A 23,253-nucleotide genomic window follows, 5' to 3' on the forward strand; every position below is an offset into this window, starting at 1 on the left:
GAGGGTTTTTTTTTTGGTGAGAAAATTTGAGAGAGGGTTTGGAATTTTTTCCTTTTTTTGGTAAAAAGAGTTTTATTATGAAAATGTGAAAGCTCAGGGCTGAGGATTACATAGACAACAAGCCATTGATAAAAAATGGGCCACACCATCGTACATGTTATCGATAGCGCCCTCCTTGCTAGGGAGTCAGCACAACTGTTATTCTCCCTTGGAACATGAGTTTAAGTACATGTATCAAGATAACTAGAAAGGTGAACAATATCCTCCAAGATGCTGCGGATGCGAAGAGGAGACACAAATAGCCCGCCTTGTAAGTAAGTGATAACCTCCTTATTATCAGATGCAATAACAATATTATCATAACCCTCCGATATGCACATCAACAGAGAAGAACGGATAGCCATAGCTTCCGCAATAGCAATATTGTCAGCCCTCCGATATATACTCCAACAGAATAAGGGTTTGAGTTTTGCATGGTGTCTAAAAAGTATGAATGAAGGGTATCATCGATTGTGTACAATAGAGTTAGAACATTTATGATCGGAGAAAAGTTATCGGTTGAGGAGTGTATGCTCACGTTCAGACATAGGAGGATTGAAATGATCACACCACTCCCCCCTATGATACCAATGCGCATCAAGCTTCCCCCAACAGAGAACGGTGACTTTTTATGAAATATGTCACTTTTCCTGCAGATACGGTGGAGGAAAACTTTCTCCCCATTTATATATATCATTTTTTGAACCAAAAAAAACAAAAAAGAAAAAAAAAAAAGGACTAAATCTTAAAAAAGGAAAATAAAAAAAATTATCTTTTACCATCTGTGGAGCCGACCGTGGTTGCGTGCTTCGTCTCTTTGACAAGTAACTGAAGGAAAACCACAGTGGCAGTTAGGGTAAAATCAAATAAAATTGGTGGGCGTTGGTGGGCGTTTCAATAAAGTTGGATCCAACGAAAGACGGACAAACGGTCTAGCGAGTTCTCTCGACCTATGAATCATTGAAATGAAGACGTGGCCAGTGGCGACGTGGCGTTCCAGCCGTTAACACCCAAAAACATAGCTCACCTCACCTCTCTCTAGTTCCCTACTTCCCTTCTTCCTTCGAATCTTCAGAAAACCTGATTTTCCTCCTTTTCTCCTTCGCTTCTACTCATTCTTCTTCTTCAATCACCACGCTGTGATCGAACTCTGGTTAATTCAATAACCAAAGAAAGATGTTGGAGGATCAGGTCGCAAACTTGTTGCAGAGGTATCTTGGGAACTACGTCAGAGGTCTCAACAAAGAAGCTCTTAAGATCAGTGTCTGGCAAGGTTCAAACATCTCCATTTATCTGTCCTTACTCTGTCTATTTTTCGATTGTTACCTTTCAGCGAAGTTCAATTAAATATTGAGTTTCTGGAAATGAATGTGGAATAGTTATTGATCAAATTTCGAATTGTGGTACTTTGTTTGGTGTTGAATCGATTAGTTTGTCGAGCTGATGAACGTCTGAAATGTGATAGTTGTATGCTGTGGGACTCGATGGAGTTGATTAGTTGAGGGGAACTGCGTCTAAACATTGCTAGTACAATTATTTCGTTAAATCGAGTTGTTTCAATTGTTATGAATTTGATGAATGGAATGAATGTAGCAGAAGGCAGTGCTTAGTTATAATGTTTCCATTTATTAATACCGGGTTTGTTTGTTGTTACATTTTTTCTGATGAAGGGATCCGGCGGAGTTGTTTCTACTTTTATTATTATTTTTTTAAAATTTTATTTTTCTACTTGTTAATTGCGTGGCTGATTATTCTGCAGTGCTAATGGCCAAGTAGAATAGTATTAAAGCCTTAAGAGACATATTTTCCCCCCTCCATTTAAACTTCAAGTTATGGTCTATACGTGTTGAGTGCATGGCTGTACTGACAATAGTTAAGTCAGTTCGATGTCGAAACCAAAAAAGATTCATTTTTCTTACTTCAAATGTAAAATTGGTGTTGGATGGTGGGAAGTTCATAGATTGTCATAACCATCTCACAAGGATCTCATATCAGCTTTTCAATTTTTTCTCCTTAAATCAAAAACAACAACTCAGCCTTATCCCAACTAAATGGTGTCGGCTACATGGATCCTTGCCCTCCAATCAGCTTTATTTGAGGTCATACTTGATACAAGGCCTAAGCTATGCATTTCTTTTCTCACCACTTCTCCTGAGGTCATTTTAGGTCAGTCCCTGGTTCTTTTAGTTCATTCAATCTGAATCAAATCACTCCTCCATACTAGGGCATCCAAAAGACTCTGTTGAACATGGCCATGCCACCTCAAACGAATTTCTTGTAGCTTATTATGTATCAAAGCTACGCCCTAATCAGCTCTAATATGATCATTCCTTACTTTATCCTTCGTAGTTTTGCCACTCATCCATCTCAACATCCTCATTTCCGCGATACTAAGTTTATAGGAATCTCCTTAAACCGTTGGACAAAATTATCACAGAACATCTCCATTGGATTGTTGGTAGAATATCCAAGCTCCTAAACAAAGGACCAAAGCCATATTAACTCTGCAGCGGTGTGAGCCAAAGCTCGATACTCTACTTCAGCACTGGAACGAGCAATAGTAGTCTGTCTAACCCTAGTTTTCCACCCAGGGTTAGACATAGCAGCTTTGTAATGGGTACGAACCGAGTAAGATGTGAGAAAGAGCAAATTGATGAAGAGAAGTAGGTAGATGAGAGAGAAACATAATTAGTAATTGGATAGGCAACCAAGGAGTTTTGAGTATAGAAATGAGGTCCTTTCCGAAAGGCAATGGGGTGATTAGTGTCAGAAGGAGGATCTCCAGGTAAAGAGTCGAATGGTGAGAGCGGAGGAACGGCCGGAGCAGGTGGTAGTTGTTTCTTCCAGCGCTTGTATACCTGTGAAGGCACCTCTGGAGGTTTGTCAGTAGTTGCTTGAGGTTTGGAGTCCGAAACCTTAAGAGGAATGGGCTGAGGAAAAAGAGGTGGTGGACTAGGAGAGATACAGTGTGTTCTAAAAAAAAGGTGACATCAATACTAATAAACTGTTGACGAGGAATAAGGTCAAAACACCGTTAGCCCTTTTTGGTACGAGAGTACCCCAAAAAGCTACACTTGGTAACTCGAGGAGACAGTTTATCGAGGTCAAGATGAAGTTTTCGGACAACGCATGACAGCCAAAACTGCGAGGAGGTAAACTAAACAAGGGATTGTTGGGAAAAACAATGAAAAAGGGGTTGTGATTATGAAGGACAGAAAGACCTAGGAATTGTCTAACAAATGGCGATTTTTCGCTCATGCCATACCATTTTGTTGAGGTGTATAAGAACAACTGGTGTAGTGAATAATGCAATTGTCTGTCTTCAAACAATTTTTATTTCATTATAAAATTGTTTGAAGACAGACACAAATTCTGAACGATCTTTTAAAATGTACAACCATATTATGCGAGAGTGATCATCAATAAAGGACACAAAATAATGACAACCGAATTGACTCTTGACCCTACATGGGCCCCAAATATCTGAATGAACTAAAATCAAACAAAGACCGACTCCTAGACTCATTACGTGATGGAAAAACAGTGTGGTGATGCTTGCCTGATGTAGATCCAAGCCTCCACGAGCTGAATAAGCCACCCTAACCATAGGGCCATAGTTAGGAGCCTTAGTTCAGTTTCATACTTAGTTTATTTAGCTTTTGTTTATTCTATACTTAGTTTATTTTTCAGCTTAAATGTAACTTAAATTGAACCGGTTCAGTTTTGGTTCAATTTAAGTGATTAATTCTTATTGGTTGTTAGAGCTTATTTCCAATTGGTAGTTAGGGAATCTTTTTTTTAAGTGTTTTAATTCCATCCCCCCACGGTTTTAGAGGGAGAGTTATTTAGATTTGTATTAGGAATTGGCCTATGGCCATATTATTTATTAATGAAAGCGTGGGAGGCTCCCCCATTATTCAAGTTTTAAAAAAATTGATCTCTTTGCTGCTGGTTATCTCCTGAGTGAGTCTTGTGAGTCATATCAAGACAAGCTTGTGATTCATATCAAGGTGGAAGGGTAGGTGGATCTCCTACGACTCCTTGCATCTTATAGATCGGGAGGTTCTTCTTCAAAACTGTCTTCAAGGTTGCTGCCATTGAAGATCTTCTTAAGTCAGTAAGTTATTTACTGTTTCAGCATTCCCCTTCTTCTTCTTAATCCTCCAACCTAACCCTAATCAATATTCATTAAACCCTAGATTCATTAATCCTAAATTCCTTTTCCAGCTTCATTCCCTCATCAAAATCCATTTAAATTTCAAACATCACTTCATCACAACAACCCCTACACTTGACCTAGGTTGCAGACCTATCCCATCCTTAAAACCTAGTTTCCCTCAATCTCTACGTAACCCCAAAACCTTAAAGTCCCATTCCAGCATATCCGACCATCAAAACCAGCTTAAACTCTAGCCGAGTCACCCTTTTATTGTTTAGGACACTCGGCCAGAAGCTCTTGTCCAGATTCCCCTCCTAAAACCCTAATTTCACCTCTTTTCCTAATTCCCAAAACCCAAAACCCTAACCCTAATTTTCTGAAATTTGAAACCTTACCTAAATCTAACCAAACTTATATCATTAGACTCCTAGAGACCTGCCTAGTTTTACCAAATAAAACCCAACTCCAGTCTCCCAAGTATAACCCTAGATTTGACCTAAAATACCCCAATCTGCCCCAATCGGCTAGCAGTTTCAGAACTTCTGTTCATCTGGCTCCTAGTAGGATCCTATCCTATCTAGGACTACATTAATTGGTATCAGAGCCATGGATGAACATGGCAACCCAATTGTGGATCCAACACTACCACCCCCACCTGATCCTATGGCTGCTATAATGGAGATGCTGTAGAAGTTGAATGAAAAGGTAACATGATTAGAACTTAGAAGAGCAAAGGATTACCCCAGATAGGGGCAACAACAATCCCTTTGGAGAGGATAGATATCAAGTTAATTCTGAAATTCAAGGAACCCTAGGAAGAAATAGAGATCACATAAATCATTCCAAGGATCACAGAGATCAATCCGGAGTTCACAGAGAGCACTCCAGAGATCACAGAGAGCACTCCAGAGATCACAGAGATCACTCCAGGGATCACAGGGAAAGATACAGAGATCACAGAGATAGGCGCAGATATGACAGGTATGACATAGATGGGCATAGAGAAGACAGGAACAGAAACAGAAACAGAGAAGAGCCTAGGAGGCCTAATTTTGAAGAGTACATGAGGTCCTATTTTACAGATGAAGTTTTCAATCGAAGGTATGGCACTCAGGAGGTGAAACTCGAGTTAAAGTAGTTCGATGGGAACCATGATCCTTAGGTATTTTATGATTGGCTTGCTGCCCTTGATGATTACTTTGATTGGTATGACTTGCCTGAAGACAGGAAGATGAGATTGGCACGTACCAAGCTAGTTGGCCCTGCCCGAGAATGGTAGAGAACTGCAGAAAGGGACATGGAACTTGATGGCCATGCACCCACTACATGGGCTGATATGAGATATGAGTTGAGGGAGAAATATTTGCCCAGACATTACAGACCACAGGTTCAGGATCAATTCAACTCCCTACGCCAAGGGACCAGTTGAGATTTAGGTTAAGGAAGCAAGGGAGAAAGGAGGAAGATGTTGGAGAAGAAGGAGGAAGAAGGAGGAGACAAGAGAGGGAAGGAGAGTGTATTTCAGTGGAAATGTTGTATTTTGGAGAGACTTCTCCAACACTTCTATATTACTTCAATAGAACTACTAAAGGTATTACATCCACCTCCCTAGGGAGGTAAAAGGTAAAAAGACATAAAAAGATAAAATACATAAAAAGGCAACTAGTCCAAAGTCTAGTTCCTAAACTACCCCTGTTACATATCTACTATCAACTCTAACACTCCCCCTCAAGTTGGAGAATATATATCATGCATTCCCAGCTTGCTTAGAAGGGTACTAAACTGAGGAGATGCAAGGGCTTTGGTGAGGGTATCCGCCAGTTGATCACTAGTTTTCACAAAAGGAGTACAAATGCAGCCAGAGTCTATCTTCTCCTTGATGAGGTGTCTATCAACCTCTATGTGCTTAGTTCGGTCATGTTGAACAGGATTGTGGGCAATACTGATGGCAGCCTTGTTGTCACAATAGAGTCTCATAGGGCCTTCAATGTCAAATCCCAGTTCCTGAACAAGTTTTTTCAACCATATGAGTTCACATACTCCATGAGCCATAGCTCTAAATTCTGCCTTTGCGCTGGATCTAGCTACAACATGCTGCTTTTTGCTCCTCCATGTAACCAAATTACCCCCCACAAAGGTACAATAGCCGAAGGTAGATCTCCTTTTTGTAATGGAGCCAACCCAATCTACATCAGTGAAACCTTCCACTTTCAAGTGGTTGTGTCTGGCATACAACAGTCCTTTCCCTGGGGAAGACTTCAAATACATAAGAATGCGATACACGGCGTCCAAGTGGCCACTCTTGGGACCATGCATGAATTGGCTCACCACTCCCACTGCATAGGAGATATCTGGGCGTATCATAGCAAGATAGATAAGCTTCCCCACTAGCCTTTGGTACTTTCCCGCATCAACAAGAGAAGGACCACAATCTTCTCCTAGTTTATGATTTTGCTCAATAGGGGAATTGGCTGGTTTGCAGCCCAACATTCCTGTCTCCATCAACAAATCAAGAACAAACTTCCGTTGGCATATGTTGATTCCTTTCTTGGTCCTTGATACTTCAATTCCTAAGAAGTACTTTAAGGGGCCCAAATATTTAATCTCAAACTGTTGTGCCAAGTAGCTCTTCAGGTTACCTATCTCAGCTATATCATCTCCTGTGACTACAATATCATCAACATAGACAATGAGGGCTGTAATGGTACCATTGCCCCATTTGGTAAAGAGAGTGTGATCAGCTTGACTCTGGGAACATCCATTCTTCAGAATAGCCTGCCGAAAGCGCTCAAACTATGCCTTTGGTGATTGTTTGAGACCATATAGTGCCTTCTTGAGGAGGCATACTTTCCCTTCAGCTGAAGGCATTTTGAAGCCTGGTGGGGTTTGCATATACACTTCCTCTTCCAAGTCGCCATGAAAAAAGGCATTCTTCACATCCAACTGATATAATGGCCAATCTTTATTGGCAGCCAATGACAAAGGGACTCTGATTGAGTTGTGTTTGGCCACAGGAGCAAATGTCTCCTGATAGTCAATTCCATAGACTTGACTATATCCCTTGGCCACCAACCTTGCTTTGTATCTCTCAACCCTGCCATCAAATTTGTACTTGATTATATAGACCCATCTGCATCCAACTGGGGCACGTCCCTTGGGAAGATCCACCAGTTGCCAAGTACCATTCTTCTCAAGTGCTATCATTTCCTTGGACATATCTTGTCTCCACTTTGGATCAGACATATCATCAATAACATTCTTGGGAATAGAAGCAGTAGAGAGGGCAACAATATAGGCAAGACCTGTAGGAGAAAGAGCATCATAGGAAACAAACTGGGCTATAGGATTAGTACAAGCTCTTTTCCCTTTTCGAACAGCAATAGGAAAGTCTAAATCAAAAGGAGGAGAAGGAGGCATATCACCTGATTGAGAAGGGTGAATCTCAGGATGTGGATCTGGATCCAAGGAGAACTCTTAGCAGGTCTTCTTTCCTTCATTATGTAAGCCTTCACCTTTTTTATATGTAATGTGGTAATCCTTCTCCGTACTAGGACCACTGTCAGTCCTGTCAACAGACTTTCCAATGTCAAGCATAAAGGGAGAGATAGGTAGAGGGTAATGAAGAAAATCAGCAGCCTGTTCATTTCCACAATTCTCCCCCTGAAGAGGATGCTGAGATGGGGCAAAGAAAGGTAAAGACTCAAGGAAGGTGACATCTTTGGAGATGAAGCACCTGCGAGAAGATGGGTGATAGCACCTGTAACCTTTGGTAGTAGAAGAGTAGCCAAGAACAAGGCACTTGAGGGCTTTGGGATCAAGTTTAGTGCGATGTGATTTGTTAACATGCACATAACAAACACAGCCAAAGATTTTAGGAGGAAGAGAGAGCAGAAACCTGTGGAGATAAGACTTCTAAGGGAGATTTGAAAGCAAGAAGTTTGGTCGGCATGCGATTGATGAGAAAAGAAGCAGTGAGAAGAGCAGCAGACCAGAAGGTCTTGGGAACATGCATGCCAAACTAGAGACTACGAGTGACCTCCACTAAATGGCGATTTTTCCTCTCAGCAACCCCATTTTGTTGGGGTGTGTCAACACACGCTAGCTGATGGAGAATTCCATTATTAGTAAAGAAGGCTTGGAGGCCACTAAACATATATTCTCCCCCTTTATCAGACCGAACAATTTTGATACGAGTATCAAACTGAGTAAGAATCATCTGATAAAAATTCTGAAATGCCTCACAAACATCATTCTTGTGTTTCATAAGAACAGTCCAAGTAGCACAAGAAAAATCATCAACAAAAGACACAAAAAGTAACAAAAGCCAAATAAAGAGGTAGTGGGGGAAGGTCCCCAAACATCAGTATGTATAATATGGAAAGGAGCAGCAGTTCTATTACCATGATATGGATAAGAGGAACGACAATGTTTGGCAAACATACATGGTTCACATTGAAAGACATGAGAAGAAGCAACAGAAGAAAATAAGTGAGGCAAATGTTTCCTCATTACAACAAAAGATGGATGGCCAAGACGTCGATGCCATAATATAACAGACTCCACAGAACTACTATCATCACGTCCACACACATAGGACTGAGTTGCAGGTAAAACAGGGTCAAAAAAGTAAAGGCCTTTCTCCTCACGTCTACTACCAATAATCCTCTTCGTCACCAAATCTTGAAAAAGACAGTCAGAAGGAAAAAAGGTGACAACAGTTTAGAGATTTAGTCAAGTGACTCACAGATAAAAGGTTAACTGTAAGGTTAGAAACATGAAGAACTGAAGTAAGGGAAATAGATGAGGTAACAGGGATACTACCTTTACCAGATATGGAGGAAAGGGAGCCATCAACTATCCTGACTTTATCCTTACCAGAGTAAATGGTATAGGAATCATAATTATAGGACGTACCAGTCATGTGGTCAATGGCACCAGAGTCAATGACCCAAGACTGGGCTGCAGTAGAAGTTGTGGTGGGTAGAAGTTGTGGTGGAGACCTACAAGGCTGAGGACGAAGATGAGCTGGCCACGGTAGGTGTAGGAGATGTGCTCAACTGGGATATAATCCGACGAACTGTATCTACCAAAGCGGGATCATCTTGTGTAGCATCTGCCTCAGTCGTCACAAAGTGAGCCCGAGCTCCCCCTCTACGACCACCACGACCACATGTGCTAGGAGGACGACCATGAAGAGACCAACACCTATCCTTGGTGTGCCTAGTTCTCCCACAGTGATCACATTTAAACCTGTCTCTCCCAACTCCACTAGCACCAACTGTCTCCACTGCACTGGCTGCCTCACGGTTAGGCCCTTGGCCTCTACCACCGTTACGGGTGCCTCGGAAAGAACTGGAATTGAGGGCTGACCTCTCATGAGATGATGCTGGTGTTGGGTCCATAGTAACACGCCGAGTCTCCTCACTCTGTAAGTAACTGTAGACCTCACTAAGAGATGGAAGAGGAGACCGGCCTAAAAGTTGGAGTTTGATGGGCTCATAGTCAAGGTTCAGACCACCAAGTAAAGAGAAGACCCGCTCCTTTTTAAGGGTCTAATACACCTTTGCTTCATCCTCTGGGTTGGTCAAATGGAGATCTCTGTAGTGGTCATACTCCTCCAAAAGACTAAGAAAGGTATTGTAGTACTCAAAGATAGTTTTGTCCCCTTGCCTCATGGAGTGAATCTTTTGGTGAAGCTGATAGACCTTGGCAGAGTCACCCACTCTGTCAAAGGTCTGAGAGACACTGTCCCAGATGGCCTTGGCAGTCTCCTTTCTTATAAATCTTCTCCCAATCTCGGGCTTCATGGAGAAGATCAACCATGTCATGACTGTAGAGTTTTCAGTCTCCCATTTCTCATAAGTAGGCGCACTAGGCTCTGGGGCTTTGATAGCACCTGTAATATACCCAAGTTTCCCTTTGCTCCTAAGGGAAAGCTTCACCGAATGTGACCAGTCCAAGTAATTAGTGCCATCAAGTTTCACAAAGGAAATCTGTAAAGGTGTGCTTTCATAGACCAACTGAGGGGCTGTGGGAGAAGGTTGGGAAGGAATAGGCTGATTGTGAATCAGCCGCACCAAGCCCAGAAGTCTCAGATTCAGCCATCTTAACAATACCTTAGGATATCGATTCAAGTGGGGAGTACACACTCTACCCAAATACGGATTCCAACAAAAGCAGAAAAAATCCAGCAAGTAAAACAAAGTAAAGAGCTTCACCCTAGCATCCACCAAGGGATAACACCAATTGAAACAAGCTTATGCACCTCACACAAGCTGATTCTAAGCATTTCTCAACCAAGACAGCAACACATGGCAGTCCAAATGCAAGAGGAACAGACAAACTGCAGTCTCGATATTACCTGGGCAGGAAAAGAGATCCCACAAAAAGGAGCACTGCTCAAACAGGGCTGTCAAGCTGCAAAGGGGACCAGACGGGATGAAAAGAGCACCCTTAGGCGATCCTATTGAGCCATTCCAAGGCTGAAACTCAGGCCGAGAGAGAGAGAACCAGGAACTTCAAGCTGAAGCTGGCGGTAACTGTTAGAGTAGCTGGAATGGCTTCAAAACTTCACAAGAGCTTTAACAAAGCTCAAAGAGCATCTTCAAACATCTGAGTAGGTTATTTCCAACCTATTTCATGCTCCTATACCAGATTTTTTACATTGGTGACTTCTCCTTGAAACCCTTTGAATCCTAGGATTCCAAAGAGAAGAAAAAGAATAGAAGAAAGAGGCTAAATACGACTCTCAAACCAACTGCTTTGATACCAAGGTGAGATTTAGGTTAAGGAAGCAAGGGAGAAAGGAGGAAGATGTTGGAGAAAGAGGAGGAAGAAGGAGGAGACAAGAGAGGGAAAGAGAGTGTATTTCGGTGGAAATGTTGTGTGTTGGAGAGACTTCTCCAACACTTCTATATACTTCAATAGAACTACTAAAAGTATTACATCCACCTCCCTAGGGAGGTAAAAGGTAAAAAGACATAAAAAGATAAAATACATAAAAAGGCAACTAGTCCAAAGTCTAGTTTCTAAACTACCCCTGTTAGATATTGTTGTAATATGGGTTTTAGTCCCACATTGCTTAGATGTATTCTCTTCATATGATTTCAGCATTATAAATAAAGCTGGGCTGTGATCACTTTGATCAAGCCAGTATTCACGGAATTCCACATGGCATCAGAGCCAACAATATTCCGGGAATATGAGAATTAATTTTTTTTCTTTTTTTTTCTTTTTTTCTCTCTCTTCTCCTTCGTGTTTCTGCCCTAAGGCCAACCACCACCGCCAGCCCTCCGCCACTACCGCCAGCCTTCCGCCAGCCCTTCACCACCACCAGCCTCCCTCCGCCGGCCCTTCTTTTTTTCTGCCAGGCCCTCCTACCCCTTCCGCCACCACTGCCAGCCCTCCCAGGGCCACTCCCCTTCTTCCGCCTCCACCGCCAGCCCCCCCACCTCTCGCCTTCGTTTCTTTTTTTTCGCGAGAGGGTCTCCCTCACCTTGCAGTTATTTTTTTTCCACCCTTGGTGGTGAGTTGACTCCCGCCAAGGGTCCTTTTTTTCCCTTCGTATGATTTAATTATTTTTGGAAGCCTTGTTTTCTGCGATTTTTTCCAGCCACCATGCCTGACGCTTCGGAGATCACCTCTGCTTCTTCTGGATCTGATGGTTCGTCGCAACGTGATTTTATTCCGTTTCCTGTGAACACCATCAAGTTGAATGGAAGCAATTATCTTATGTGGTCTCGCTCCTGTTTATTTGCAATTGGTTCCCGTGGCTTGTCTGGCTACATCACGGGCGCCACGGTCAGGCCTACAGAGGCTGGTTCTGCACAAGATCGCTGGATGAATTTTAATTTCTTGGTCATGTCATATTTGGTTAATTCCATGGACCAAGACATTGCTGGGCGGTACCTTCTTGACTCGGCTGCGAAAATATGGAAGACAACCAAAGATACTTATTCTCAGGTTGGGAATGCTGCCCAATGCTATGCACTCCGTCAAAAAATTCATTCTACCAAACAGATGGAGTTGACACTTTCTCAGTATTACAATACCATGTGTACGATGTGGCAACAGTTGGATTTTCTGGGCACCTTCACTGCCACCACTGATGTTGATGCCACGGCCTATCGCAAGTGGGAAGATGGTTTACGCGTCTTTGATTTCTTGGCAGGGCTGAATATTGAGTTTGATCATATCCGGTCAAATATTTTGAATCGGGAACCTCTCCCCACTCTTGAATAGGCCTATGCGATCCTTTCGGCTGAAGACAGTCGACGAACAGCCATGGTTCATCCAGTTACTCAGGAGAGATTGGCTCTTATTTCTGGGTCACATTCTGCCCTTGGGGGCTCTTCCCGTTCTGCTAGCACTGATCGGTCCTCTGGTGATCGACCTCCCATTAAATGCGATTACTGTGGGAAGGAATGGCATACGAAGAACCGCTGTTGGAAACTTCATGGTCACCCTGCAGACACTCGCGGCCGTGGTAGGGGTGGTTCCAATCGGTCCAATAATTCCCGTGCTCATCAGGCAACTACTGAGGATCAGCCTGATCATTCTCTATCACAGGTTATGGAGGATTTACAAAATTTGCGTGATATGGTGACTCTTTTGGACTCATCTTCTTCGACAGCTGTATCTCCTTCCATGGCTGCCTCGGCTCTATCTTTGCTTGCTAATCCCAATACACCTTCTTTCACAGGTATTTCATTTGGTGGGAATTGCACCTCGGTCATGCCCGATTCTTGGGTAATTGACTCATGGGTAACCGACCATATGACCGTTTCTTCCTCTTTTTATTCACTTATTTTCCTTTATCTGGTCATCTGGAAAGGGATCTGTACAGTGTTCTTCATCTCTTACCCTTTCCTCTGTGTTTCATGTTCCGAAGTTTACTACTAATTTGCTTTCCATTAGTAGCATAACTAAGGATTTAAACTGCAAAGTAACATTTTTTCCAACCCATTGTTTATTTAAGGACTTGGAAACGGATAGTACGATTGCATGTGGTAAGGTGGTTGGTGGTCTGTACGTGCTTGACGGTTCCCGGGCAGCTTTGACATCTCAGCCTGCATCTTCTGATTTTGATTCTGCACTCTTTGAATTGAATAACTGGCATCGTCGTTTGGGCCATCCACCGTTTAGTGTTTTGTCCACTTTATTTCCTAGTTTGGTGAAGAGATGTAATAAACATAATTTTTCTTGTGATGCACTTTGGCAAAGCAAACTCGAAGCATTTTTCCCATTTCTGACAATAGAAGCTTGCATCCTTTTGGTTTGATACATTTTGATGTATGGGGCCTTGCCCGTTGTGTGTCTAGCTCTGGATTTCGGTGGTTTGTCACTTTCATTGATTGTTTTAGTCGGACGACTTGGGTATATTTGATGCATAGTAAGAGTGACGTCTTTACCTGTTTCACTTTATTTCATAAGATGGTCGAGACACAGTTCGATGCCAAGGTCATGATTCTTAGGTCCGATAATGGAAAGGTATACATGGACGGTGCCTTTCGGTCTTATTTGGACAGCCATGGGATCATTCACCAAACCTCTTGCGTTGACACTCCCGCTCAAAATGGGGTGGCTGAACGCAAGATTGGCAAGAACCGCCATCTTCTGGAGGTTGCGAGGTTGCTCGTTCTCTTATGCTCACTATGGCTGTTCCTCCTCGCTTTTGGGGTGATGCTGTTCTTACAGCTACATATCTTATCAATCGGCTTCCCTCCCGTGTTTTGGATGGTTGCTGCCCCTTGGATGTGCTCTGTGGGAAATCAACCTTTGTTGTGTCTCCCAAAGTCTTTGGCTGTGTCGTGTTTGTCAGGAATCATCATGTACACGGCAAATTTGATCCTAAGGGACTGCGATGCATATTTCTTGGTTATTCTGCTACCCAGAAAGGATATAAATGCTATCATCCTCCTACCAGGAAAGTGTTTGTCACTATGGATGTAGTGTTCCGGGAGTCTGAAGCTTGCTTTAAACAGCTGAAACCTCTGCAGGGGGAGATTATAAGTGGTGAAGAGGTCCCGCTGATTGCTCCTCTAGACATTGAAATACCTACTATAGAGGATACCTCTGTTGAATTCGAAGAAGGGGCTACTAGTCGAGAACAAGAAGTGGGACAGCTACAACAAGAAAAAATTGTGTACACTCGGGGAACTGATTTTCCTCTGGACGGCCCTTTATACAAGGAGACCACCACCACTGATCCTACTCAATTGGCATCTGCTCCTGCTCCAAGTCTTGCTCCTAGTCAGATTTCTGGTAAGCCCCCTATTGATCCTAGTCTTGATTTACCCATTGCTGTTCGGAAATCAAAGTGAAGTTGTACATTGCACCCTATTTCCAACTTTGTGTCATATAACTCACTAACTCCTGCTTTCCATGCATTCATAGCTTCTTTATCCTCTGTTTCCGTCCCTAACAACTGGCAGGAGGCTATAGCCGAACAGAAATGGAAGGATGCGATGAATGAAGAGATGCATGCCCTTGAAAAAAATCAGACCTGGGATTTGGTGAGTCCTCCACCTGGAAAAAGACCTGTTGGTTGCAAATGGGTCTTTGTAGTGAAGCACAAAGCTGATGGCTCAATGGAGAGATATAAGGCGAGGCTTGTTGCCAAAGGGTTTACTCAAACCTAAGGTATTGACTACCAAGAGACCTTTGCTCCTGTAGCAAAGATGAATACTCTACGGGTTATTATCTCTTGTGCTGTGAATCGCGGATGGGAACTCCAGCAACTTGATGTGAAGAATGCCTTCTTGCATGGAGATCTGGAAGAAGATGTCTATATGGAGATACCTCCTGGTTTTACTTCTTCAAAAACTCAGGGAAAGGTATGTAAACTGAAGAAGGCCCTATATGGTCTGAAACAATCACCTAGGGCTTGGTTTGGCCGGTTCTATAAGGCTATGATTGCTTATGAATACAAGCAGAGCAATGCTGATTATATGTTGTTTGTGAAGAAGGTAGGACAACAAGTGACAATGCTGATTGTCTATGTTGATGATATAGTAATCACAGGCAATGATGCACAAGAAATACAGAAGTTGAAGGCTTATTTGGGCACCGAGTTTGAAGTCAAGGAATTGGGTAGATTAAGGTATTTCTTAGGGATTGAGGTTGCCTATTCAGCTAAGGGCATATCTCTCTCTCAAAGGAAATATACCTTAGATTTGTTACAAGAGACGGATGCTTGGGTGTAAACCAGCAGATACCCCCCTTGAGCCTAACACACATTTGAAGAGTAAGGACAGCGACCCGGTGGACAAGGGCAGTTATCAGAGGTTAGTTGGCCGATTGATCTACCTCTCACATACTCGGCCGGATATCACATTTGTTGTAAGCCTTGTCTGTCAAGACATGAATAATCCTCACTCTTCTCACTTGGAAGCAGCCTATAGAATTCTCCGTTACCTTAAGTCATCTCCTGGAAAAGGAATCTTGTTCTCTCGTTATAGCCACCTCCGGATAGAAGCATACACTGATGCAGATTGGGCTGGCAGTCCTGATGATAGGAAATCCACATCTGGGTATTGCACATTTGTTGGAGGAAACCTAACTACTTGGAGAAGCAAAAAACAAGTTGTTGTGGCTTGATCTAGTGCTGAAGCTGAGTTCCGAGCTATGGCCCAGGGTATTTGTGAACTTCTTTGGCTCAAGGGGCTGCTTCAAGATTTGGGGATGGTTATTGATCTTCCTATGCGACTCTATTGTGATAGCAAGTCCGCAATCAGCATTGCACACAATCCGGTTCAACATGATCGTACCAAACATGTTGAGATTGACTGGCATTTTATCAAAGAAAAGTTGGAACAAGGGATAATATGTATCCCATTATTCAGTCCTAAGTTATTTTTTCCTATAATTAGCAAGTTGGGCATGTTTGATATGTATGCACCAACTTGAGGGGGAGTGTTGTAATATGGGTTTTAGTCCCTCATTGCTTAGATGTATTTTCTTCATATGATTTCAGTATTATAAATAAAGCTGGGCTGTGATCACTTTGATCAAGCCAGTATTCACGGAATTCCACAGATATCTACTATCAACTCTAACAGCCATGATTGTATCTGAGTACATGCAAAAATTTGATGCTCTTTCTTCTTGCATTGGCACGAGAGAGAGTACTACTTAGATGTGATCTCGGTTTCGACTGGGATTGAGGGCTGATATGATCAGAGGTATTGGAGTGGCTGATGTCAGAGATGTTCAGGACTGTTTTGAGAAGGTATTGAAGGTTGAAGAATTATTGGCTGGAAATAAAAGATTTGATTCCTCTACTGAAGACACCAACAAAGCTTTTCCACCTTCAAGTCTACTACCAATGGTCACACTCGAGCTGGAAATTCTGCTGCTGGTTCTACTCGACCAGGCTATTCTGTTGGTAGTTCTTCCTGCCCTACAGCTCCTCCACTTGCTGATCATCATAAGGGTAAAGCCCCCATGGACAATAGTGATCCTCACAAGTGTTTTCACTGCAATGAGATTGTACTCTATGCTAGGGAGTGCCCACAAAAGCATAAACTTGTCAATGTGGCTGCAAAAGCAGATGAAACCCTTGATGATAACAATGAACCAGGTTTATATGCTTATCACCCAAGTGATGATGATGACGGGACTCGTTATTATGAAGACTTGGGTGTTGATATTCGAGGAGTTCATGTTATTACTCAAGTATTGATGTATGAAGTGGCAGAAGATGAAGAGGTGGTTGAGAGCATTCCACAGGAAGATAATAACATTCAAGATGCTGTTCTTGAAGAGGTGGAAGGCTGCTAACATTGAAGACTCTATGGAGGTTGAACACATAGAGTTTGTTATGCCACCTTGGTTATTTGAAGAGAAGGCTCCACGACTTGAAAACTTTCTTCCTAATGTTCCTGCCTCACCAGAATTCTGTCCGGGAAGTGTTAAAGCTGCTGATCACATTTTTTTCCCCCCTCATCACCATAAAGTTCGAGGTTGGATTTCTTCAAGGCAGGACAACATTTGGAATCCTGTAGATGGTTACAAGAAGTTCACCCATTCATCGGAGATGAATGTTTTTAAGACGGGGAGAGTTGATGCAGATCCAAGCCTCCACAAGCTGAAGAAGCAACCCTAATCATAGGGCCATAGTTAGGAGCCTTAGTTCAGTTTCATACTTAGTTTATTTTTCAGCTTAAATGTAACTTAAATTGAACCGGTTCAGTTTTGGTTCAATTTAAGTGATTAATTCTTATTGGTTGTTAGAGCTTATTTCCAATTGGTAGATTAGGGAATCTTTCTTTTAAGTGTTTTAATTCTATGCCTCCATGATTTTTAGAGGGAGAGTTATTTAGATTTGTATTAGGAATCGGCCTATGGCCATATTATTTATGAATGAAAATGTGGGAGGCTCCCCCATTATTGAAGTTTTAAAAAAATTGATCTCTTTGCTGCTGCCATTGTTGCTGCTGGTTCTCTCCGTTGAGAGTGAGTCTTGTGAGTCATATCAAGACAACCTTGTGAGTCATATCAAGGTGGATGGGTAGGTGGATCTCCTATGACTCCTTGCATCTTGTAGATCGGGAGGTGGTTCTTCGAAATTGTCTTCAAGGTTGCTGCCATTGAAGATCTTCTTAAGTCAGTAAGTTATTTACTGTTTCAGCGTTCCACTTCTTCTTCTTAATCCTCCAATCTAGCCTTAATCGATATCCATTAAACCCTAGATCCATTAACCTTAAATTCCTTTTCCAGCTTCATTCCCTCATCAAAATCCATTTAAATTTCAAACATCACTTCATAATAACAACCCCTACACTCGACCTAGGTTGCAGACCTATCCCATCCTTAAAACCTAGTTTCCCTCAATCTCTACATAACCCCAAAACCCTAAAATCCCATTCCAGCATATCCAACCATCAAAACCAGCTTAAAATCTAGCCAAGTGACCCTTTTATTGTCAAGGATACTCGGCCAGAAGCTCTTGTCCAGATTCCCATCCTAAAACCCAAATTTCACTTCTTTTCCTAATTCCCAAAACCCGAAACCCTAACCTTAATTTTCTGAAATTTGAAACCTTATCTAAATCTAACCAAACTTCTATCATTAGACTCCTAGAGACCTGCCTAGTTTTACCAAATAAAAACCAACTCCATTCTCCCAAGTATAACCCTAGATTTGACCTAAAATACCCCAATCGGCTAGCAGTTTCAGAACTTCTGTTCACCTGGCTCCTAGTTGGATCCTATCCTATGCATAGTACTAAAACTCGTTAAAACTCGATGGAGATCTCGAGAATTTCCAGTATCTTGACCTGTTCGAAACGAAACACTGGTTCGAAATGAAAAAATGCAAAAACTTTGTTGATATTTCGATCATCTCGCGAGATATCGAGATTCCTTTCAAATCTGCTTCATATAGAAGACAGAAACTCGTGAGTCTCGGTCGAAATTTTGACCGAGACTTCACAAGCTCTGCTATTTTGTGTTTTTTGCTCCTTTGTTCTTCATCCTTTCAGATAGAGAGCAGTCCATCTCCAGCACAATCAGAGTACAGTTCATCTCATTCACATCCATATGGCCAAGGGTAGTTGACTTGGGGGGGAGGGAGCATATATCTTCTCCATCCATTCCCAGTTTTGAGTACGACTCCCACTCACTGGGATGTAGTGGATCGTCTTTTGTGGATGACATATTTTCCTACCCAACCCACCTTGTGTACCCGTACATGCTCCTAGAGCCGTCATATCACAGTGGATCAGTGGGTAGTCGTGGTTCTTTACAGTTTGGTGATCCATATCTTAGGATAGGTTACCTTCAGCATGTTGATGATGCAATTTACATGGCAACTGTGGATGACTACACTCGTTTCTTCTCCACGACTATGACGTGACATTCATTTATCCTACAGTAGGAGAACAATGCACGTCGGCTCCATCGGACTATGAGTGGGGTCGATCCTGGACGGCAGAGTAATTATTATTAGAAATTTTAAATATTTGAGTCACTTGATGACTACTTGACTTGTATTGGACTATTGGGGATATTGTCATATTGATATCATCTTGTTAAGTTGTTATTGACTGATTGTGCTTAGTATTATGACTTAAGTTATGAGTCATTCATTTTATGTTTCCAACTTCCAAGTGAATTTACTTGTTTAAATTTCTTATTAATTATTAATTTATTTTGTCCTCTAGTACTTGAAGTCTTAAACAATGTGTGTGTGTAATTAACTAAGTTATACATTAGGATTTGACCGTATATTGCCATGTTCTCGCAACGCTGGACCTGTCTAAGGCAGTTATTCAGAGGTTATATGGGATTTTTGCTGATTTTCTTTGGGGAAGCTCAGAATGGGGAAAACGCAGGCATTGGGTGTGTCGGAGGAAGGTCTGTAGGCCACTTGCTGAAGGGGGGTTGGGGATTAGGCTTCTGGAGGATGTTGGTATTTCTCTCAGGCTCAAGGGTCTTTGGAGGGTCCTTTCTAATCGCTCTATGTGGAGTGCTTTCTTCAGGGCAAAGTTTTTTAGAAACTTTCATGTTACTCTGGCTGGATCGCATGGTGTTGGCTCAAAGTCTTAGCGTAATGCTCTGGCCTTTAAGGGTTCTTGATGGATAGATCTCGGTGGCTGCTTGGCTCTGGCAGTCTTTCATTCTGGTTCGATAATTGGACGGGAGCTGGCCCTCTAATTGACTATGTTGACAGTGGCCTTCAGGTGGACATGGAATTGGGTGTGAAAGATGCCTTGGGGGCGGACGGTGCTTGGAGGCAGGACATTTTAGATCACATTGATTCTACTGTAATAAGAGATAGCATTACTAATGGAAGTTTTGCTCTTTCGGATAGAAATGATGTCTTAGTGTGGTCTCCTTCGAGTGATGGCTGTTTCACAACTAAGTTGGCTTGGAACGAGGTGCGGAGTGTTACTCCTGTGATACCTTATGCTAAGTGGATATGGAATCAATCTATACCATTGAAAGTGACTTTCTTCTCTTGGCAACTCCTCAATGGAAAGATCCCCATGGACGAGGCTTTAATGTCGGTTGGCATACCCCTGGCTTCAAAATGTGACTGTTGTGGGAGTCCACGGAGGGAGACGACTGACCACTGTCTGCTGTATGGTGGCACGGCTTTTAAGGTGTGGGGATATTTCAATCATATTTTTGACATCTCTTCTTTTCCCTCACAGGTTGTCAGAAGTCGAATCTCTCTTTGGCAGAATTCGGCAAGCTGTAGCAGCCTTGGTGCTTATATCACAGGAATCATGCCTTCTTTGATTTTTGGGGAGCTTTGGAAGGAGAGAAACAATAGAAGGCATGGGGAAAGTAGGCGTACTGCTAGTTCAATAGTTGAGAGCATTAAAGCCTGGGTGAAAGAAATCCAGTTACCCTCCAAGGTTGGTCGATTAGGGTCCTGGAGGGACGGGCTAATTCTGCAATGTTTTGGCCTCATGCCTCCAACGCCCAAGCTGAAACGCCCTCTGCCAGTTTAGTGGTACCCACCTTTTGCCTCAGTAAAGCTTAATGTAAATGGTGCTTGTAGGGATAATCCGGGCTATGGAGGAGGTGAAGGGGTCATTAGGGACCCGAATGGTGTGGTACTGGCGGCCTTCTCTAATTTTTATGGTGTTTGCACCAATTCGATTGCCAAGCTTCGAGCCTTGAGGGATGGTTTCCTCCTGTGCTAGGATCTAGGTCTCCTTGATTTGGTGGTTAACTTGGATTCCGCATCCACTATTAGAATGGTTAGTCAAAAGAGGTGTAACTTATGGAATGGTTGGTACTGGTTCCAGGAGATTTTGGCCTTGGTTTCTTCTACCCGGGCTTACATCTCCTTTGCTTTTCGTGAAAGTAACAGGGCGGCTGATTGGTTAGCCAATCTTGCTTATGACTCTGGGTCTTCTACCACATTCCAGCAGGGCTGCTTGCCAACGGGCGGTTTTCAGGTTATTCTACGGGAGGACAAGGCTGGTTCTCAGGAAATAGCTTTAGTATTTTTTCCATCTGTTCGGCTTTGGTAAATTTTTTGAGAGGCCATGAGTGGTTTAGCTCCTTGGGTTGGGGTAAAAGGTGGTATGTCCCCCCCGTATATGCTCCTATTCTTTTGTGGATTTTAATAAAATTCTAGGGGCTGGCCCGGGTCCTAGGTAATATTCGGGTTAAACAAAAATGCCAATCAATGGTGCAAATCCAAAACACCATTTTGGGTGACTATTTTTGCAATTTGAACATTTACATGTGTTTATATAGCCTAAAATAGGGTTTCCATGAAGTTTCAGGCCTTAACTTGGCCTAAAACCCACCGAAATGACCTACCGAAACATAACAGAAAAATGCAATATTTCGACCGAAATACTGAACCGAAATGAGTTTTCGAACATTATCCTATCTAAGACTACATCATTGCCAAATTCACAAGCTTCACACTCAAGATAGGAAATAGACTTGCAAGTAGGGATTAGATGTTGTAGCTTGGATAGAGAAAGGTACCCCAACCGATAGTGCCAATGCAAAGGGGAAATGCAAGTAGAAGTATGATGCCGGCCCATCCCGCATCATAAAGGCCCCAATTTAAAATCATGCCCAAGATCCAACTCAAGTTCCAGCGCCAAATTTTGGTCTAAAAGGAACCAAAGACCAAGGCCAACAAAATGGTAGCCCAAAGTTATCACCATAATATTACTTGTGCACATGTATCAACTTGAAGTGAATTTCCGAGTTATTTAAAATGCGATTCAGAGAAAACCCAAAGCATGAAAGATGTAGTCCTTTAGTAATCTTTCAAATGGAGCTGTATTGAAGGAGTTATGAAATTTCTACCAAGCATGCGCTATCCAGTCCACCTACCTGGGTTCTAGTTCATTTCTTGGACTAAGTCTCACTTTGGACCTAGCCGGCTAGCCCAACCCCCAAAAAGAGCCTGCATGTGAACCTAATCCTTTACTAAGCACCCCCTCCTAGTTGGCCTCTTTTGATTGGTTGATTTTTCATCTCCTTAAAGTGGCTCTTCAATTTGTTAGTGCAAGATGATGTGACAACTCATCATTTAAAGTTTCTCTTGGTCTACACAACTTCAACTACACTTCCAAGGTCTTTCTTGAAGGTTACAAAATGTCTCTTGAAGACTACAAAGTCCCTCTTGAATACTACAAAGTCTCTCTTGAAACATGCTTCAAGGCAAGAAGAATCTTTGACTAAGTTTTCTTTATGTTTGTAATCAATCTCAACCATAGAAAAATCAAGGGTTGAGATGTTACAGTAGCTTTTAGGATTTTCTTTATTTTCCTATAAAAGGATAACCTATTCTCATTGTATTGTAGCTATGAATTGATATTTTGTTGAAGGTTGCTATAAGCACTTTTTTGAACCATGATGTGTTCTTCCCTTTGAACCTAGAAGAGTTCATTATTTGAAACCTTGAAGAGTAGCACTCCTTCCTTGAATAGTAGGAGCATAGTTGTCAAGGCGTCGGCGACGCCTTGGTCGACTTAGGCGCCTTGGCCGCCTAGGCGGGCGCCTTGGACGCCTTGTTCGCTTAGTTGGTGCCGCCTTGAATTTTGACCCTCTCCACCGCCTTGGGTCGCCTAACCGCCGTGACAACTATGAGTAGGAGCTTTTTCATCCTCTTTGTTAAAAAATTATTTATCCACCCGTGTCCTCCTTTGGATAGTCCGCCGTGTTAGAGCTCCTGTATGATATACATATTGTTTCCTCCCTTTCCTACAAGGTCGGCCTTTTAGAGGAAGTGGTTCCAACATGATATCAAAGCAAGGTTTGATCTAGGTTGGAAAAGAAAAAAAAAAAAAAACCCTTTTTTCTTTAATCGACTTCTCCCTCCTCTCTCTCTCTCGACTTCTTCTTCTTTTTTGGTTCTCATCCTTGTAAGAGGGCAGCATTAATGAGGTGATCCAATGATTTAGTTGTTGCCCTCCAACCTACCTATCCTTTTTTTCATTTCCTAATTTCTGTTCGATAGTTGTTGGAACCATCTCTACGATATTGGAGTTTTCCAGAATTTTTTGAAGATTAGATCCCTATCACTATTGAAGGCTGATTTTCCATTGTTGGAGCTTCCTCTGCAACCATTCC

At 42.4% G+C, this 23,253-nt stretch overlaps 1 protein-coding gene across 2 annotated transcripts in view; it reads left to right on the forward strand.

Annotated features, from left to right (window-relative positions):
- Positions 1 to 1,139: 1,139 nt before the first annotated feature.
- The window catches only part of LOC122648528, a 207,957-nt gene continuing 185,843 nt past the window's right edge, over positions 1,140 to 23,253 (forward strand). For both annotated transcript variants that reach the window (XM_043841740.1, XM_043841741.1), the window contains exon 1: positions 1,140 to 1,312. In XM_043841740.1, the coding sequence (XP_043697675.1) occupies positions 1,216 to 1,312 (97 nt within the window). In that variant the 5' untranslated portion in view covers positions 1,140 to 1,215. The remainder of the gene's footprint in view (positions 1,313 to 23,253) is intronic.

Source organism: Telopea speciosissima, chromosome 1 (genome assembly GCF_018873765.1).
Source record: "Telopea speciosissima isolate NSW1024214 ecotype Mountain lineage chromosome 1, Tspe_v1, whole genome shotgun sequence".
In the NCBI taxonomy this organism is placed as follows: Eukaryota; Viridiplantae; Streptophyta; class Magnoliopsida; order Proteales; family Proteaceae; genus Telopea; species Telopea speciosissima.